This window comes from Haplochromis burtoni, unplaced genomic scaffold (genome assembly GCF_018398535.1).
Source record: "Haplochromis burtoni strain Fernald_Lab_line unplaced genomic scaffold, NCSU_Asbu1 Contig_100, whole genome shotgun sequence".
In the NCBI taxonomy this organism is placed as follows: domain Eukaryota; kingdom Metazoa; phylum Chordata; class Actinopteri; order Cichliformes; family Cichlidae; genus Haplochromis; species Haplochromis burtoni.
The window spans coordinates 1,246,488-1,266,583 of NW_024582461.1; the positions used below are offsets into that span (position 1 = coordinate 1,246,488).

At 39.8% G+C, this 20,096-nt stretch overlaps 2 protein-coding genes across 2 annotated transcripts; one reads left to right on the forward strand and one right to left on the reverse strand.

Annotated features, from left to right (window-relative positions):
• Window positions 1-279: 279 nt before the first annotated feature.
• Window positions 280-13,267, reverse strand: mst1 (macrophage stimulating 1). Its single transcript, XM_005927438.2, has 18 exons — window positions 12,993-13,267; window positions 12,127-12,271; window positions 9,722-9,837; window positions 9,527-9,641; window positions 8,570-8,706; window positions 8,102-8,222; window positions 7,844-7,962; window positions 6,345-6,519; window positions 5,756-5,886; window positions 4,327-4,429; window positions 3,850-3,986; window positions 3,711-3,743; window positions 3,510-3,627; window positions 3,345-3,422; window positions 1,913-2,059; window positions 1,701-1,807; window positions 1,295-1,434; window positions 280-580 (listed from the first exon to the last, which is right to left on the reverse strand). Exons 1-18 carry the CDS (start codon window positions 13,039-13,041, stop codon window positions 419-421), a joined length of 2,133 nt encoding a protein of 710 aa, XP_005927500.1. The 5' UTR covers window positions 13,042-13,267; the 3' UTR covers window positions 280-418.
• Window positions 13,268-13,479: 212 nt separating this feature from the next.
• Window positions 13,480-19,329, forward strand: abhd14b (abhydrolase domain containing 14B). The gene is made up of 4 exons (XM_005927433.3): window positions 13,480-13,627; window positions 14,448-14,662; window positions 15,496-15,737; window positions 17,463-19,329. The coding sequence occupies exons 2-4, from the start codon at window positions 14,449-14,451 to the stop codon at window positions 17,640-17,642; spliced, it is 636 nt and encodes a 211-aa protein (XP_005927495.1). The 5' UTR covers window positions 13,480-13,627; window position 14,448; the 3' UTR covers window positions 17,643-19,329.
• The last annotated feature ends 767 nt before the right edge of the window (window positions 19,330-20,096 follow it).

Here is a 20,096-nt window from a genome sequence, read left to right on the forward strand (position 1 = left end):
GCATGTCAGCGTGCGTGATTGTTGAGTTCTTATTATTTTGGCATATCTGTTGGTTTCTGGCTGCCAGCAGCAACAAAAAAAAAAACAACGAAAAAAAATGGATTCTGATCCACCTAATGTTAGTTATTGCGACTGAAAGGATTCATTAAATCACGCAGATGTAATGCAGACATAACAGAAGAAATCCCAAAAGATGCATTACTACAAAACATTTTTTTCATATTATAGTAATGTAATAGTAATACAAGTCATATAACACATTCTAATTATAAATCTGGATTTGTGTTAGGGATAGATTTTATAGACAAAGAGGCATCTGAGAAGAGGAAACGTGTACATGTTCAGCGCATGAAAAGGTCTCGCAAGTTTTGATAACACTCAGAATAATCAGTTCTGTGTTTAACGGCGCTCTCTCTTTCTAAGCCATCTCCATGACTTTCTTTATCCAGTCCACGTACATAGACACGCGGATAAAGATGTTGGGCTGCCCCGGGTGTCCACAGCGCCTCATGGGGATGATCACCCCCTCGAGTACCCAACAGTCCGTGTTCTGACACGCCAGAGGTCCGCCGTAGTCTCGCTGCAGACACACAGGAACAACACTCCGGGGTCATTATTTGTCTCTGTTATGACTGACTGTCACTGCTGAAGTTAGAAACATCTTGCAGTCACATCTTGTCCAGTTCACTTCCATTATCCAACTGGTGACTGTGTTTGATTTATAGGAACATATAAATAACTGTATGTGCTTTGCTTAAAGTAACTTTCATTATCAAACAGTTTTCCCAACCATCAGTATTTGAAGCGTTAAGTCCTAACACGTTACGCCGTTATTTTGTGGCACTTAAGGAACATAGTTTGACACTTTGGGAAGATACTTGTGTTCACTTTCTTGCCGGGGGTTTCAAGTATCTGCACTTTTAACACAAAGCTAGACAAGCAGTTGGTTAGTTTAGCTTAACACAAACAGCGGCGGAAACAGCTGGTGGAACCAGCTGGATCGGCTCTGCCCAAAGGTAATGAAATCCACCTACCAGGACCTTATAAACTCACAGCTTAAGAGAACATTTAAACAGTGTCTCTTAAACTCACAGTTTAAGCACGTACTTTCCCATTTTTAAACATCAAACTATTCTATTAATTTTTACAGCTATTAATACCAAAGATGGTCAGTGCTGTGTTTCTGTTATCACTTGGTTAAGAAACCACTTCAAGCAGGGGACCTTGCATTTCTCCTGTAACATCACAGCGGCAAAGTTTTGAAATGGTCCACCACTTTTACGCAGATACGTACCTCGCACGCGCCTACTCCAGCTTGGAAGGCGTTTGTGCACATCTCATTTTCACGAACACGACCTCTGAAGTATTTGTTGCACTCCTTGTTACTAATAACAGACATGTGGGCCACATTGAGGACAGCCTCATTACCAGTCCCTTGAAAAAGATTAAGAAGAAGGAATTAGTTAGCAGCTAATGTATTTAGAGGCACAGTGAAACGAAAAGGAAGTTGGACAGCTGTTGAAAGATTTTGAAAATAGCAGTGCCATCTGTTGCTCAGTAGCCTGGATAGCCCTCATTTAGAAGAAACATTACTTCAAGGGCAGAAACAAGATGCTCGTTCTAAGGAAGACACCTTTTATTAATTATTCAAAGTAGAAGGGTACTGCGTGAAGACGGCACTTCCGGAGGATTATACTTGCCTCTTGTCTCGCCCCATCCTGCAATTTCACACCTCGTCCCCTCGCTTACAATGTAGCGCTCAGGAGGGAGGCAAATCTGAGAGACACGCGCATTAAACTCGGCCGGGCTACAGAAAGGGAGGAGGAAAAAGAGTCAGGAGGACTTTTAGGTATATGTCTGTGTACATATGCATGCATGTGTGTGTGTGCTGGTGGGACTTGACAGTACACACTATTCCAGTTGTAGCATGACCAGTTGAGACTCAGAAGGTCCGCAAACAATCTTAGTGAGAGGGATGGTTTGCACACCGGGTTCTCCTTCTTGAGGATCACGAAACAGAGTTCCCATCTTGGCTGAATATCCAGGCAGGTCAACGTAGCTATGCACACATTCAGATGATTAAGCACTATCAATATATATTAAAGCATTTTTGAGTTTTGAAAGTTTGGAAATTATTTACTTATTTACTTTCCTGATGAGATTTAAATGAACGGCTTTTTCTCTCTATCATATCTGGATGGTAAATCTGAAGCTTTGTAAACTGAGAAACTGAGAAATTTAGACATGTCTTAGAAATATCCAAAGTCTAACAGTGAGTCAGACCTATTAGAGATTTAATTTAAATTTCACACTTTTATATGCACTCACCAACCACTTTATTAGGTAGTAATTAGGTTCCTAAAACTGTGTTAGGACCTGTTCTGCCTTCACCACATTCAGATTCTGTTGGATTAAGTTCTGGCGACTGTGGAGGGCATTCGAGTAGTCTGAACTCACAGTCATGTTTAAGAAACCAGTTTGATCAGAAGATGGACATCGTCAGCAACAACATTCGGGTAAGCTGTGGTGCGTAAATAATGTTCAGTTGGTATTAAGAGGCCCAGAGTGTGCCATTACATACCACCACCAGCCTGAACCGTTGATACAAAGCAGGATGGATTCAAGCTTTCATGTTGTTTACTCCAAATTCTGACCCTACTATCTGAGTGTCACTGCAGAAATTGAGACTCAGCAGACCAGGCAACATTTTTCCAATCTTCTGTTGTCCGGTTAGGGGGAGCCCGTATCAATTGTAGCCTCAGTTTCCTGTTCTTAGCTCACAGGAGTGGCACCCGGTGTGGTCTGCTGTCGACAGACTGCTGTGTGTCTGCTGCATACCTTGGTTGTTGTAACAAGTGATTATTTGAGTTACCGTTGTCTTTCTATCAACGACGTCATCTGGACCTTGTCCATGTGTAAATGTATTAAATTACTGCCATGCAATTGGCTGATTGAATATTTGTGTCAAGAGCAGTTGAACAGGTGAACGCTGCCTCTCTTTACTGCTCTAATATCTTTGCATGAATGTTTTGCAATGATCCCAGTCTTCTTCATGCTCTCGTGCTACTTTAAACACACAAACACCAAAATAATCTCTGGTCTTTTGCCATTGTTGTTCTCTCTGTGGTATTTTACACAAGTAAGAAAACCTCTGCATCTGGTTTAAACCAGTACAGACAAGCTGCACGCTGAAATGCTAACGTGGAGTTGTTTTTATTTGTGACTGGACATACAACTGGAATCAGTTTTCTCATCTAACGCTTATTAAGAATAAACATTTGCAAAAATGCCAAAAACTTTAGATGTGTGAAATCAGAGAGCACTTTTAAAAGAACCAGACTTACCAGGAGGAGAAACACTGTTTGGTGCTGATCACCCATCTAGCATTAACCAGGGATCCTCCACAGAAGTGGTTTCCTTTTCTGCACACACACAGGTCAGAGGTTACATCCAACATAGCAGAAAGCCTTTTACTATAACTGTTAAACACCATCAGCTGTCAGACTCACCTGTCTCTCAGGCTCACCGTCCAAGGTGAGTTCCCAGGAATCCCATTCACTATACGCATTATGGGACTCGTATGGGCCCGGTCTTCTCTCTTTCCACACTCACTAAACTCCACGTTTTCTGTGATCACAAAAAGGCGACTCAATACTGTAAAACATATTTTGCAGATGTTTGAAATATATTAGAAAGCCTGCTCAACTAACCTACTGGTTCAGTGATAGACACTTTCTCCCCAGCTGTGTAAAAACACCAACAGACTGAATGTTAAACTCAAACTCTGGATGAACCATCACCACACAGCCCAATAAAGTGCTACAAGAGACAGGTAGAAAAGATCTGTACCGCACTGTTTGATGGCACAGTAGTCAAACTCTGTTTTGTGGTCTGTGGTGTAGCACCAGGGTCCGTGATGGTCACCATCTGGGTTGCGACAATAGTTTTCTGTCAGATTGGCATCTGGATGCGTTCTTGGGTTTATCCTGGAAGATCACACAGATCTCTTAAAATATATAGGCATGCTAAAAATGCTGAAAACATGACAGTCCTTCTGTTTGTAACAATATTATTCTTTTTTTCTTACTCAAGACACTTTTACCAGCTATTATGTTACAGACCACCTTGATAAAATATTAAGTATAGAGCCTATTTTTTAATAGTACATTTTTTAATGTATTCATCGGTTTGAACAGAAAACAAAACCCACTCGATGTTAGTATGAAGTGCAGATACACTTTCAATATAAAGCCAATTAGTGGTCATAGTCATACATGTGCATAAAATAAATCTTCTGCTGTTTAATAGCTTAAATGTTTATCTTACTTTGTCCTGTGAGGCGTGTTAACGTTCCATTTCTGGCAGGTTATGCCCTTACGAGTTTTACGCACAGTGCCTCTGTAGTTTCTTCCGTTTTCATGGTAACAGTCTGGAAAGAAGACGAAAGACTTCATCATAATCGCAACGGCCATTACTAAGTATGGCAGACTGTCAAATGAGCATAATGGGACAGAACAACACTGCACTTTGTCTTCATTTAGAATCAAAGCTACATTTGAGGTGAAGTCTGGGCATTACAAAGTTTCTTATTTCTGCCTTATAATAATGGTATGCAGATAAATTATTTAATTGTTTAACAGAGAAAGAAATTTTCAACATGGTAGTTTTATTTGCAATGCATAAATCATTTCTTTTAGCACACGGTAATTAAATTATTAAAGGGAAAAAAATGAATGACATATTATGAGCCCCTGAAAACTGACCTTTTTGTTGAGCCATAGCACAAACCGCTGCTGTGCAATGGTGTGATTTAACTTTTATATTACAAGCTTTGAGCTTTATAAAGTTAAACCTGAGGTAAACCTCTTCCAATTTACCCATAAGTGAGCTGCCACTTGAGAAAGCATTGTGCCAAAATCAAAGTTAAAACAAAATGGATTCACAATCTTTCTAAGTGTCAAGAATTAGAGTGAGAAGTATCATCAGGAAATTCAAAGAGCCGCACAGAACAAGCCTGGCAGAGGGAGAAAAGATTTTAAAGACTCGTGAGAGATGTCTCTAAAGATTTAAGAACAACTACCAAGACACTAGTAAATGACTTAGCCAAGTTAGGAATTGTTGTTTAAAAGAAGACAATTACTAGAAGCCTGCACAGGAATGGACCCCGTGTGGCAGATCAAGTAATAATGTCACTTCTGGTGAAGACTTCGCTTTGTCTTCCAAGACGACAACAACTTAAAACAAACGTCGTTTCTCGAGAAGACCAAAGTGAACTTCACTGAGTGGCCTGCACAAAGTCCTGACTTTAATCCCACTGAAGGTCTGTGGAGAGAGAACTGAAGACCAAAGTGAATAATAATCCTGCCCCTAGTAGTTTTGGCTTTTTGAGAAATAATTTCGTTGTTTTGTTTCAGAGTAAAATAATGTAAGCATCCAAAATTGTCTCTTTGCTGCTTTTTTTTGTTTTTTGTTTTAAAGAAAATTTGCATAGGAGGGCTAATAATTCTGTCCTCATCTATAGTTAAATGTTCAAACAGAGAAAAAGAAAAAAAGAAACAATTTCTGGCGACTCGTCAGATATTCCAGGGATTTGGGGCTCTCGCTGGAGGGGTCTTCATCACATTGATATTACAGCCCTGCACGTCCTCATATGAATATTCATACAGTCGATGCATCGTAAGGTCATCTTCATTCATTAATGCCAACAGGAGCCTGTTCGCTGGATTCATATTAAAATGGAGAAGAAGGCTAATACCCTCAGCTTCTATGTCGTCTGCACAGCGTTTGATTTGCAAGCAGAGAGCAGTCCTCATCGCTGGGACAGATGTGAAGCACCAGGGAGCCTCCGACCCATCTGGGTTACGACAGTAGTTCTCCTCCAAACCCCTGGATGAAATGTCACACAGATTCAGCTCATCATTGATGCATTAAATTACTGGTCACTGACACTGTGCCGGGTTAGTGTAGAGACACAGAGATCACGCTGAAATAACTAAGTTCTTGTCCCCCCACCCTTGAGTGAATGAAATGCTGCTAATCACTTCTGGCATGATGAGCGATCACAGCATCACAAAGAAGTTTAATATTCATTTCACATGCATGCTGCCACTCTGAGAGCGATCTGCTTTTAATGGAGAATTACTGACTATCCATCATCTACTGCCAACTGTCAGCAGAGAAATAAGATGCAAGAAATCTCACTGCAATGACGTTTTGACATTAATATTCATGTGCAATGCAGCGAGAGCACTATCAAACTAACAAGCTGTGACAACAACAAAAAAAAACAAAAAACAAAAAAAGACTAAATGAAAAGGTTAACCTTAACAGCGATCAACGCTTACTTGCACTCATATATGTTTGGGTAGAAGGGGTGCTCATGGGGTTGCTGGGCATCCCACCGCTGGCAGGGGATGCCTGACGTGGTCTCGTTGACTCTCCCGCGGTAATCCTCCCCGCGCCCACGGAAACACTTGGTGGTGAAGCTGGAGCGCTGGCGCTTCTCTACGTGAACTTCAGCTGGAGAGAAGGAACAGGTTAAAGATGACATAAACATCAACAAAATGCAGGAGAAAACGAAAGTTTGTTGGAATAGTCTCATGAGATAAAAGAACAACGTGACCTCATTTTTTAATGAATCACCTTTAAGGACCAAATGATGCTGATTTACAGCGGCAGAGAGAAACTACGCGGAGGATCAAATAAACACAGATATAAAAGAGGAGAATAATTACCTAACGAAACAGGATAAAAATCATGAGAAAATTAAGATGTGAAAGTGACGGTGAAAACACAAGAAGCTCAGGAAAAAGCCGTGGTTTCCACGTGTGAAGGATAATAACATGTTACATAATACTAATCACACCACAGGATGGCACTGTTTTATCGTGATCTTCTCTTGTGTCAATGATTCTCATTGGAAATCCCCAGGTTACACAACTTCTGTTGAAATTTTTGGGAGAACACTGTTTATTTGATTTGTTTTGCTGGTTGTTCACGTTCTCTCTTAGTCCTTGAGTGTATAAAAAAAAACACACGTGGCCATCATCTACCTGCTTTAGAATTACAATTATTTTTTAAAGTATGGGCCTGTATGTCATGAATGTAATTTAAAAAACAAAAAAACAAACAAACAAAAAAACCAAATAAAACTCTTAGCTATTGTTAAAAGTAAGCAACATTTTAAAGTGCCTTTCATAGGCAAGAGTTACAAAGACCTACAAAAATACACTGGAATTAAAAGCAGTACAAAAAGGCATAGAAAAAAGAAGGCTGGGGGGGGTGTAATAAAACTACTATTACTACTACAACTGAAGCCACTATATCTGGCAAACACAGCCTGTTATACAGCCTTAAATCAATGAAAAAACACTTTTTTTAATTGATTCGTTTAAAGAGAATCATCGTCTGCCCTGAAATGTCTCACATTTCTGAACGCAATTTGTACAAACACAGAAAAGGTGATTTTTCTAGATTTAATTACAGCAACTTAATGAGACTCTCTAATCCCACCGTCTCAGAGTACTACAGGAATCAATTTGGCTTCCTCTTTCTTGCCTGAGGGACCCACTGACAAGAACAGAACAAACAAATAAGCCACAAGTTTAATCCAGTAAATTTGTACAGTGAGAGAAAACATTACAGTAACATCTAGTAATTATCTTACTTGCTGTATAAGCCAGCAATTTTGCCTATAAACAGATCCAAAAGATACTGAATTTTGGAGAAGAAAGAAAGGATGGAGATTTTTTGCCTTTCCTTTTTCCTCTCTCTAAAAAAGTAAAAGTAAAGACTCTACTATAGGAGTTGGTCCAGTAAAGGTCCAATAAATGCAAGCTCTTACTACATCGGCTGATGTCACAGTTTTCCCTTTCCACCTCAGGGTCAGTGGTGTAACACCAAGGCACCGGAGAGGCATCAGGGTTACGGCAGTAGTTGTCATCTAAACTCTTATCAGGGTACCTGAAAAATACACATAGGCAGGTTTTTAATCACCTGGAAATGGAAAAAAGAAATGACTTAAATAGTTCAGGTGCAACAGCAAAATATGTTGTGCAATGCTAACTCAGGTGCAAACAAAACAGTAGTAATGATTGCATACTTTTCAGGTTGGTAGATGTGTTGGTGAGGGTACTGCTGGTCCCATCTCTGACACTCTCTGCCATTCACAGTGTGGTCAACCTGGCCCCTGTAGTCCTCTCCATTACATGTGATGCACACCTCTGCAAGCAGAATGACTCACAAAGTGAAAGATGCTTGAAGTAAAGAGAAACACACATTTTTTAACAGCACGTTTTAACAGCTTCTATAATTGCTGAATAATTTTCTTAAAGCACATTTAAAGAATGAAACTTGAAGCTATTCATGAGGCAACTTGAAACAGTAACTATTGTAAGTGCACTGCTATCAGCAGGTAAGCCAAAAAACGAGTAACAAGTTTTCCAGTTCCACCAAATTAAAGTGCTAATTACGAGACATTTGGAGGAAATAAAGCTTACGTAAAGCTTTACAAATCTCACATTTGCAGTTTAGATAAGCAGGATGATGTGTGGTAATTTATGGGATGTACCATCTTTGCATTGGGGAATGTTGCAGCTTTCATAGCGTCGCTCCGGGTCGGTGGTGTAGCACCACGGACCGATCCGATCCCCATCCGGATTCCTGCAGTAGTTCAGCTCCAGACCATTGGTAGCTGTAGGAGTCCACCTGAGAAAAAAAAATTTTTTTTCAGTTAGTCATACACTTTGGTACAACTGGTCGTTTAAAATAAAACAAACAATGCAGTTGAAGTGACAACTCCGAAATCTGGGAGTGTCAACTTCTAGTGTGGATGAATAATATAGAAGCTGCAGCTGTTCTTAAGCCCGAGGGATGGATTCAGACAACTATGACAGAAAGTGACTGGGTTCAATCTTAAACACTTACAGATGTATTAATGGATTTTTACAAGCTGAAGAGTACACATATCTGACATAAATTTGTTTTGGTTATCACATGTAAATCTGCTATCATTTGCAGTTTTATCAGGCACACCTGTACACCACCTTCACGGTGGTGTAGTTAGAGAACTGCTGGCCACCTGATGGCTATTACTCAGATATTCATCACGATTTAATCGCTGTCAGGTACAGAGAAAAGATCTGGCTCCTTACTTTGCTCTGAAGACTGCTTATGATATTTTGCTTATCAGTTTTTCTGAAGAAAACAGGCACCCACACTGGTGGAAATAAGGCTTAAAAACAGTGAAATTTACAGATACCACAACAGTGAAAGGGGTACGAGCAGTAATGCACTCTGGCTTTCTGCCTTCAGTCTGGCTTTAAGGGAAATGAAAGACATGGTTATTCAGGAAAGTTTCTTGAATTTCCCACCTCTTCATCTCTCTCCCACAATTGGAAAATAATTATAAATAGAGCTGTGCTGTTGTTCACCTCTGAACTGAAAGTGAAATGCAGCACTTTATCTTCACAATGTCTTTTTTTCTAGTACAATGGGGACAGATGAATCATCTGAAGATGTAACTCACCTGTGATCGTGAGGAAATTTGGACCACCACTGTTGGCAGGTGAGTCCGCTTCTTGTGGTGGACACTTTGCCTCGATAGTCTTCCCCTTTACCCACAATGCACTTCCTTACATAGACTGCATAAAAAAAAGCAATCAGTGGTTACAGTATCGATGGGAAGCACTGATCTCTGTGATATCACCGATGTGAGTCTTACCCTTCTTCTCATAAAGATCACAGTTCACGTTTCTCTTCACTTCTGCATTGGTGCCATCACCCACCCAGGGCAGATGTTTACAGGTGACAACTGGACGAGTCTCATAGTTGAAAGCTCTAATGTTGAGAAATATTTTCACGTCAAAGCTCTTTACTTTCAGAGGATAAACCTAATGTCTGCAAAGTGTTTTTACATTAATCAGTGAACATTTTAAAGTTATTTTTAAGAATATTATGTTTAACATTTAACAGACAGTATACTGAAAGCCCGACTGATATACTGGCAGGGAGGACATGTCAGCTGATTGCCGATATATCTGTGTCAGCATTATTAAATAAATGCTGTCTTAACTAGACCCCGATTGGTAAAGATACAGATTTTAATATTGATATCAATACCAATATTTAATCATTTAAGACTATTCTGATATATCGGTTGATTTCTTTTTCTTTCAGGGACACAATTCACTGTTTGTTGTGTTTCTGGTGCTCCAAACATGTGTTGCAGACAGGAAAGTTCATATTTAGAAACTATGAAACAGCAACATGATGTGTTTGAAGAGTGTTTCTCCCATTTCTTCTTCTTTCTTTTAAATTTATTGGCATTTATAAATGTCGATGCTGCTGGCAATTACCTAATATCAGTAGATAGTAATGGCCCGCCATTATTATCTACTGTTCTAGTCTTAAGATGGCAAAACTATGGGGAAAGAAGCTGCAATGACAATGTTGATAGTCCAGACTGAATAAGGACTCATTCTGTGGTGGAAAGCCTCACATCATCTAGCCTTTTACTAATAAATATCTACAAGGCTAGACATTCATTCCAGGGTGGAAAGGTTGTGCAGCATACATCTTTAATGGCTTTAAAAAACAAGAATTGGGTGCACAGGTTTTAATTGACTCTAGATTTTCTCAAAGCCCTGAGTCCATTAATATTTGGTTGAATGTCCCTTAGCAAGTTGCACCTCAACCAGATGCTTTTGGTTTCCATCAACAAGTTTCTCGCACAATTCTGGCTGAATATTTGACCACTCTGCTTGGTAGAACTGGTAGAGCTCATTCAGAATGGTTGGTTGGTTTCTTGGCACGGATCCGGCTTTTAAGCATAGTCCACAAATTTTTATAGTCCAGGAGGTCAGGACTTTGTTGTGGAAAAACATTCCAGAAGTTTAATGTCAGCCTGCTTTATCCTTCCAAAATTTTTCATGTGAGTTTGTCCTGCTGATAATTTCAACCATCTAGTTGCTAATTTGAGCTGAAGAATTTGGTGGTAGTCTGCCTTTTTCATTATTCCATCCACTTTTTGCAATGTGTCAGTTGTACTGGCAGTAAAACAGCACCAGAGGATGATACTAGCACCACCTTCTCCTCTTTGTCATACTAGCCAAACAGCTAAATTTCTGTATCACCTAACCATAAAACTTTAATCGAGAAGGCATTTGGCTCGTCTGTATGGAAAGCTGCACATCTCAGTCAGCATGAAAGCGTCAATTTTGAAACGGGGGCTTCTTTCTTGGTTGACACTGTTTCAGTCCTTGGCGATATAACTGTGAACGGTGAGTCAGGTGTTCTTGGCGGTTCCTGGGTTGCTTCTGAACATCCTAATTAATTTCCTTTCATCTAAGGATAAGAGTTTAGGTATTGTTCTGGACCTTAGTAAAATTGTGACACATCAGAAAAGCTTGTACTTATGTGCAGTTGTTTAAACTGATGATCTTAGAATGTGTAGTTGTTTGGCAATGGCTCCGTTAAGCTTCTGGAATGGACTTTCCAAAGCCTTGATGTTAACCCTACTGAAAATTTGTGCACTATGCTTAATCAGAAAACTTTAATAATCCCTAAGGAAATCAAAAGCCTTGGCCGTACCAAGAAGTCAGCTAAATGAACTCCAGCATTTATGCCAAGAACAGTGGTCAAATATTGATCCAGAATTATGCCAGAAGCCTGTTTCTTTTACAGATGATTTTTTTGGCCTTTTAGCCTTTATTGGATAGAGGCAGGAAAGCAAGGAGAGGGCTGTGGGACTCGAACCTCGGTGTACTTCTCTGCGGTCATACGGGAAATGGTCGCCTGCTAACCCACTGAGCTAAACCAGCGCCCAGAAGCTTGTTGATGGCAAAAAAACAAAAAAAAGCCCCTAATTGAAGTGCAATTTGCCAAGTTGCACTTCAATCATAAGCACCTTCTATTGACTAACTATTAATGAGGGTGTATACTTTTGACCCTGTGTGAATTAGAGAGAATTCAAAATATATCAAAAAAGTTTTTCGCCCAATTCCAAATTCCCAAAGTGACAATGACATCCACATCTATTATGAGAATATGTTTTAAGTTTTTGGTCAATTTATAAGCAAAGTCCTTTTGCAAACTGTAATCTTTAAGTAGTTTAAGTGTGTTGTTTACCTGCAGTCCAGTGACTGTGAGCAGCGTGTGGCACAGTCCTCAAGGTTCAGGCCTGGTAAAATCTGCACTCGAGCAGAGTTCCAGGAGGTAGGAACGAGCTCTCGGCCCTCCGAGCGCTGGAAGTCATTCAGAGGACTGCGGTACCCTGTTCATGTATAACAAACCACAAACATAATGCTTACAGACTGATGTGGGGACCATGCATTATCTGCATCTGTTTAGTCCTGGTTTTAACTGGAGAGCAGTGGCACCACATGGAATATTTGGGCAGGAGCCTGGACACATATAACCTTTGGACCAACGCTCTGCTGCTAGTTTGAGACAGCAGATATCCAGAAAAGGTTTGAACAGCAACAGTTACACTACTGGTAACTCAAACAGGCCCCAATTAACACAGATACTGCCAGTATACACTAATGAAATGATAAAATCCATCACATACTAATAGTGGTGCTGTCAAAATGAAAATAGCTGTCTTTTAAAATAGTTTATTTGTTTTGAAAGTGCTCATCAGTGCAGCTTTAATTTCCCCCTCAACCATAAATCGATGGTTTTTCAACGTGATTGTTGTCACCTTGTCAACTATAAATAGATCAACAATCAATGATGACAGAACAACAGTGAATCAATGTTATTTCAATGTCAGTGTCAGGTTTCATCAGTATTTCAATGTTGTTTCAACATTGGTTTTGTGTTGACATTTCAATCCTGACGATTCTGATGGTTCAGATGGAAAATCAACATCTGTTCAATGTCTCCTTGCTATCTGGGCAGTCTGTAAATAGGCCTCATCTTTAACCAAATAGATTTAAACAACCAAAAATAATGAAAGTAGACAGAATAACTAAGAAATTAATCAAACTTACCAGTGACCACTCCGACAGTCAGGAGAATGCACTGCAGAAACGGTTTCATTGTTTGAATCGGTGGAAAATAAAACTATTATAATCACGTTATGGGGGTCAAAACGAGATCTCTGCTCTAAAATCTCCTCTATTTTGATGCCGTGGTCAACTTCAAACAACGAACAGCTCGACCTGACAGGCAGAAAAATACCCCCAGAAGCTCAGCACGATGTTAAACATCCACACAAAAAGTCTAAATCACGACCACCCACACGCCAGCGTCGCGCCTTTGCTCAAACAGTGGCCCTAATCCCCAAAACACAGCCGATCAATACATGTATTAATCATTAATGAGGAGTGGCACATTGGTCCTTGTTCATGAACCTTCTTCATGCCCCTCAGATATATAAATATTTGCATCAGGATTACGCTCAATATCCTGAAAAAAAAAAAGAAGAAAACTTGTGATTTTCTTTTCTGCCACAATGAACGCAATTCTCGCCACAAACGCTAGACGTCAGTAGGGCGATTTCCAAAGGTTTGTCTCTTTCTCTTGTTTTCCGGGGGAGATAAACTGAAGCTAAGCTGCAGCTGGTTCAAGAACCTGTCTGACTTTCTCTGTTTTGCACCTTTAATCATCGGGGATTCACAGTCGGGTAAGAAAAGGGAAGGAGGGGGTTGTTATTCTGTCGCCACGTGTGTTTTGAATGATGAGCATAAAGCACCTAGATAGGCGAGTTCGATGTAAAATAAAAATGATCTAATCTGGACTTTGATCCGACTTGTTTAACCCGCAGCTGCGCACACACTTCTGTCTGCTGATTATGCGTCCGTGGAACATCCGATTAAGTCCACGCTGATCTTTGAAAGCACGGGGATCGTGGACAAACTTCTTTAAATAGTCTATTAATAATTCTCCAGGCTTCTTGAATGACATTCAAAGCTTTTCTTCGGATGTCGGCTTTTGTTCTGTTCTCTCTCGATCGTGATGATCTTGCACTGCTTCGATAATGTTGAAGTCTGAGCTCTGTGGAGACCAATTCATGACTGATAGTGTTATCAGATATGCTTTTACCAGACTGACAGTGTGTTTGGGATCATTATTGTGCTGGAAAATGTTACATAAAGTTACATGAAGTTTATCTTTCTGTGCTTGCACTTTGTAAGGAAAACAAAGCAAATGAAGTTACATCATTGCATTTTTATGGTGTACACCCATTATGGTTGGGAATTTTATTTTTTAGCATCTCCACAAGACTTTCTCTCTCTGCAAAGAAATATGGTCTTCTCTTGGAGTGATCTTTAATTCTGTCAAGAGACAAGAGAAGAGCTTCACAGAAACTGGCGGCATAGAAGATGATTGGGTTTTCCACCTGAAGGAACTAATATTGTTAAAGAGGAGGAAAAATGGGAGGGTATAACAGTGTGGAAACCCATGTGAAATAACTGCTTTCTCTTTCTTCTGTTGTTGTTCAGGATGGCAGCTGTTAAAATGACGGAGGGTACAGTGCAGGTGGAGAGCTGCAACGCGCCACTGTTTTACAGACAAAGCGAACCTGTGACAGGAGAAGCAAAAGTGTCGGTTCTGCTTCTTCACGGCATACGCTTCTCTTCAGAAAACTGGCTCAGCATCGGCACTCTGGAGACGCTGGCCAAAGCGGGTTGCCGCGCGGTCGCCATCGACCTGCCAGGTGCGTTTGTCAGGGAACAAACACCATCTCCTTCCGTCACTCAGCTTTTAACTGAAAAGTCAGCATGACCAATGAAGCGCAGCAAGGCAACAGGCTGCCACCGGCACATAAAGAGCTCCTAAAAGTCTCAGGGTCAAACTTTTGGCTCTTCGCTGTTTTGAATGCTCGCAAATATTAAATTGGGACTATTGACAGTAATACCTAATTGTGTGGCCCTATGCTAACCCTTCTGAAAATGAAAACCAAACATATTAATTAAATATAAGCTGGGATATATGAGTTATAACTTGTTTTAATTTTTTGTTTGCAATTTATTGCTTAAAACTTTTATTTTAAAAATGTAAGTTTTTCAACAAAAAGTCTCAAAAACTCTGTTTCTTAACTTTCTTATTGTTGTTTATATTCTAAACTTTTTATGAGCGCTTTTTTAAAGCTAGCTGTGTCCTGTCGTTTTACCTATTTTCATAGCTTTAACTTTTTGCATTATATTTATGGATATGTATTTGCTGTTGGCATCAGGACTTTGGCTTTGTTTGGAAAGTCAAATGTGCATGGGGGCTCAAATTTGAAGTGAACTGAATTGCTTCCATGAGTCATTGTTACAGCCTGTGTTCTGCTTGTTTTTAGAATCTGGTATTTTTGTCTCATGCTTTGACAGCCTCTAGTGATGATCTGGCAGGCACTCTACAATTTATATAGATCACTGAGGCAGCATGGGCCCAAAAGAAAAATGTTTGCCTTGGGGACAGTAATTACGTTAATAAGTGAGTGTCCATCAACAAACCTTACTCCTCTCCTCCTCTTCTTTTCTCGTGCCTCCCCTCTCTCCACAGAACTTGGTCAGTCTAAATCGGCCAAAGCCCCGGCGGCAGTGGGAACACCCGCCCCTGCAGGTTTCCTCAAAGAGGTGTTTGAGCAGCTGAATCTAACCCCGGCGGTGGTGATCAGCCCATCCCTTAGCGGGATGTATTCCCTGCCCTTCCTCCTCGAGCACCAGGCTCTGGTGCGAGCCTACATCCCTGTCGCTCCCATCTGTACGGACAAATTCACAGCGGAGCAGTACCAGAGCGTAAAGGTAGAGTCTGTGTGTGAGGATATGCCTCTGCTTGATATTCCTTTGTAGGTTCCTCTCCTGCAAAAGTTTTTTTTTCTCTTTTTTGGTATAGTATATGCACTGTCATTTCTTTTTTTAAAGGATAACTTGAGCAGCTGTGAATATCATCCAATTTTCCAACTCTTCTTTTTAAAAGAGACAGTGACTTTACCTGCACAGATGCCACTGGCTTTCATCCAGCTCAGAAATGTCTTAATGGCAAATCAATTGTAGGCACATTAGCCTGAAAAGCGATTTGTCTAATTTACATATTTAGAACAAGCACTTACCTTAACAAAATTTGCTTTCCTTTACAAACAGTTTAAATGCAGAAGTTGTACATTCTTTTTTTTATTTTAATCCAAACAATATTCTAAAGACTCAGCTCACACATTAAAGTCTCAGCAATTATAACGCAGCAAGAAGATTGGCACGAACAGGAGCAGTTTTTCTGTATAATGAGTGTTTTTAGTTTTAAAGGATGTTTTGCAGAGAATACTTTCGGATATCATATTTAATCTTTTATTAAGTGTTTTAAAAGGCACACTGTTGGTTTTATAAATAACAGTTAAACAGCTAACGGGGAATGTTTAGTGACCAAGTTTTACTTTACAAGAAAGATCCTAAAGATTTTAAGAAAAAAAATCAGATAAATGAAATTTAGCAATTTTAGAAATAAGATGGAGATTAGAAAACACTTATCATAACTGCTTAAGAAATTACAAAGAAGCTGGTCAACCCAGGGAGCAGAGTAAATCTGGTTCTGACAGTATGTTTGCGCTAAGTACCGCAGCAATTTCCTAATGTTGTAAACCTGCTCAACATTTGGCAATAAAACCCTTTCTGATTCTGAAATCATTAAAAACCCAAAGGGTCTCTGCGCTTCATACAAAGAACCTGCTCCTCTGTCCCTTTTGTGATAGGTTGTTACAGGCCTCTGTATTTGTATCTCCACTTTCAGCAATCTCTTAGCAAACGAAGAGACATCGGAGCAGCAGAGTAACTCAAAAGATGGACCATAGAGTAATAAATGCAACTTACTGATGATAAAAAAAAAAGCATAAAACAAACATTTATGCTGTCATTAAGTGTCAAAGTGTGTTACAACTAAAATAACTAAGCCGGAGTAACTGCATTCATGTGTATTTCTGCAATGAGGGTTCGGAACTTTAATGCAGTGAAGATGTGGGAAACGATTAAGTTGTATTCACAAGTTCTTCAGGTTTTCTGATGAAGTAATCTGATCGATGTTTTGTACCAGTTTAAAAAAAAAAAAAACTGGTACAAAAATAAATGCTTTTTATAACCTTTTACTTGTAATAGAGTTTGTTCATATTGCTGTATTTTTTTTTTAATAAGATGAGAGATCTGAACGTCTCTTCTCAGGCTGGAAAAACTAAGACTGTAGTTTTTCTCACTTTTTATAATTCTTATTGACTACTAGACACATAAATCTGTTACACCTAAAATCTTTTAGTCTTAGCTTTTCACAGGACTTGTTTTGATTTCCTTCTTTCCTTTTTTTTTTCCAGCTTGAGGTGAAATTTAGGACATCTGCAAAATCCCTTTAGCTATGGGTTTGAATTTAAAAACAAATAAAAGAGAGACAGATTTTCAAATGCAAGAAAAAGGACAGTGGAAATCACTCTGCAAAGGGCTCTTTTTTTTTTTCTCTTTTCTCATTATTGTTGTGATTTTTGTGTCCAGGTCCCATCGCTGATTGTTTACGGTGACCAGGACCATCAACTCGGGGAGGTGTCGCTCCGTAACCTGAGCAATCTGGCCAATCACAAAGTGGTGGTGATGAAGGGAGCAGGCCACCCCTGTTACCTGGACGACCCAGACACTTGGCACAAAGCTCTTACAGACTTCCTTAACACGCTGTGAAGCTCTTTGCTGTGCATTAGCAGCGCGATCGCCAAGAATGCGGTCACGCATAGGCAAACACATTAATCACTTGTGAAGAATTGAACTCACGTATTCCCAATGCTTAACCTGATTTGTATGTTTTGATACGTCTGCAAATCGGGCCTTTTCTAATGGTGACAGCAGTTGAACTTTTCCTTAAAAGGTTGAAGCCTGAAGCTTTTTGAGAAATATTGTCTCTTAAATGAGAAAACCTGATGTCAGTCTTGAATCTGTACACTAAACACAAAGCTCAAGTCTGCAGCCGACTACTGAACCCAGGCGTGTAGGATAACGACACGTGGTTCACCCACATCACTGAACAGCGTCCAGTATTTCCACTCTGGAAATTTTGTTTCCTGTTTCGTTGTTGTAAAATATTTCGTTTGAGTAATTTTGGTTTAATTTAGGTGACTGAAGCTACTGTTCACTAACATTATATAAAATGACCGTGGTTGTTTTAGTGTTTGAGTGCACACAAAACTGCAAGTCTTCCAACTGTCACCTGGTCAAGGCTGCGAAGCAAGATAGAAATGTGTTAAACATGTGTCGCTTTTATGTCTCAGTGTTTCTGTCCTAATGCAGTTTATCTGACTTTGCAGTAATCATTACAGAACTGCCTGAAATCAGCACGAACGATGCCTTAAATTCGCCAAAGACCATTTTTCAATATAACCCAAGTTTTAATAAAAGAATGACACTTTATGCCTCACACACTGAAACTCTGTAATTATGAAGCAATCAGAAGGGAGCATGTTATGAACATGGCACAAACAGAATAAAGTTCAAAGAGAGCAGGCTGCAGGTCACTTTCATGTCTCTGCACCATGTTACGTTTGCCAAATGCTAGCTGCCTACACATTGCACTCATACACACCAGGGTTGTATTAATCGTCTCATCCCAGCGTTAGAAGTGAATATTTTTAATAAAGCATCATAATTATTATATATTTGCTTGGTTCTCAACAGACTGTGTGTTTTCTATTTAACCGAGGAGTTAAAGCAGGTAACGTCAAACTGATTTTACATCACGGGCCACAGACAGCTTCGACTTCAAGTGGGTCAGCCCAGTGAAAGTACATGAGAAACACGTAAAATTACAGTTTAGTTCATTACCCAGCTGATGTTTCTGGGTAGATTGTGGAAAAGCGGGAACTTTTCTGTCATTTAATTGTTTATCTATTACTTAATGACTTTAGGATAGTATGAATAGCAATGTGGTGCTGTCTTTATCAATAGGAAAATCTGTAAAACCCACAAAAAACCAGTTAAAAATCTATGCACTCGTTCACATTTTCCAGCCAGATTGGAATTTTTACTGGGGAATTTTTCCACCCCCCCCAAAAAACAAAACACCACACAATAAAATGAAGTGAAAAATATGAACATTATTTAATAACTGATTCTCTGTAATAAACAATTTGAAAATATTTTACAAGGAGTCACAGACACAATATTTTACAAATTTTGCCCTCTTCTTTTTTGTTTTCTTCTTCTTTTTTTTAAGCTTCGTCTGTACAAAAGAATGGAGCGACGACATGGACTAGTGCCCAGAAAAGAAGGAGCTAAATCTTCCACACATACAAACATTCACACTCACACACGTACGAGGAAGAAAAGAAAAACCAAAAAAAAAAAGAAAACATTTTGACATCAGATCTCAAACTTATCAACAGTGCTGTATTCCTATATTTTTTTAAACTTCACTGAAAGTTTGACTGAATTTACTCTTTTTTTTTTCTCTCTAAATTGTTGCTGTTATTTTTTTCACACACGTGTCAAACATGGTCACATAGCACCAGACTACAGACTACAGAATCACATACACACGTGTCTTTCCCACATAGACGCACCAACACAAAGGGTCGCAGCGAGGGTCGGTGGAGGGGAAGGGAGACGCTTCGTGAAAACCCGCATTAATCTACTTTAGGGTGATGTTTTAAAGCTGACCCCTCCCTCTCGTCCCCCAAGCTGGTCCAATTATCTATTTATGTTCCCTTTTTTTGGCAAAATTAAATTTGTCAAACCACAGAAATCAGACATGTGTGTCCCTTCGGAAGCTATTTTCCATCAGGATGCACACACAGACGTCACTAGATGTCTCTCCCACGACCTTCTGTTTACCAGGCTCGTGATGCTCTGTGGAGACCCACTCCCTGAGCTTGCCTCTGACATCCCGTCCGCTCATGAAAAAATAAATAAAATAAAATAAAATAAAAACACCTGGAAGGTGACGTCCTTGGCTTACTTCTTCCTGGTGTTTGACATCTCCCAGTGGGGGATGAGTCAGTGTCATTACATGGTTGCTTCTAGGTGTGTGCGTGTGTGTGTGCATAATGTCTGAGTGCAGGTGCACAGAGTGTATTCAGTTTGGGAGTGAGATTGTGTGCGCACACAGTCAGGAAAAGGAGAGTAAGTTGCAGGGGGTACATTTCC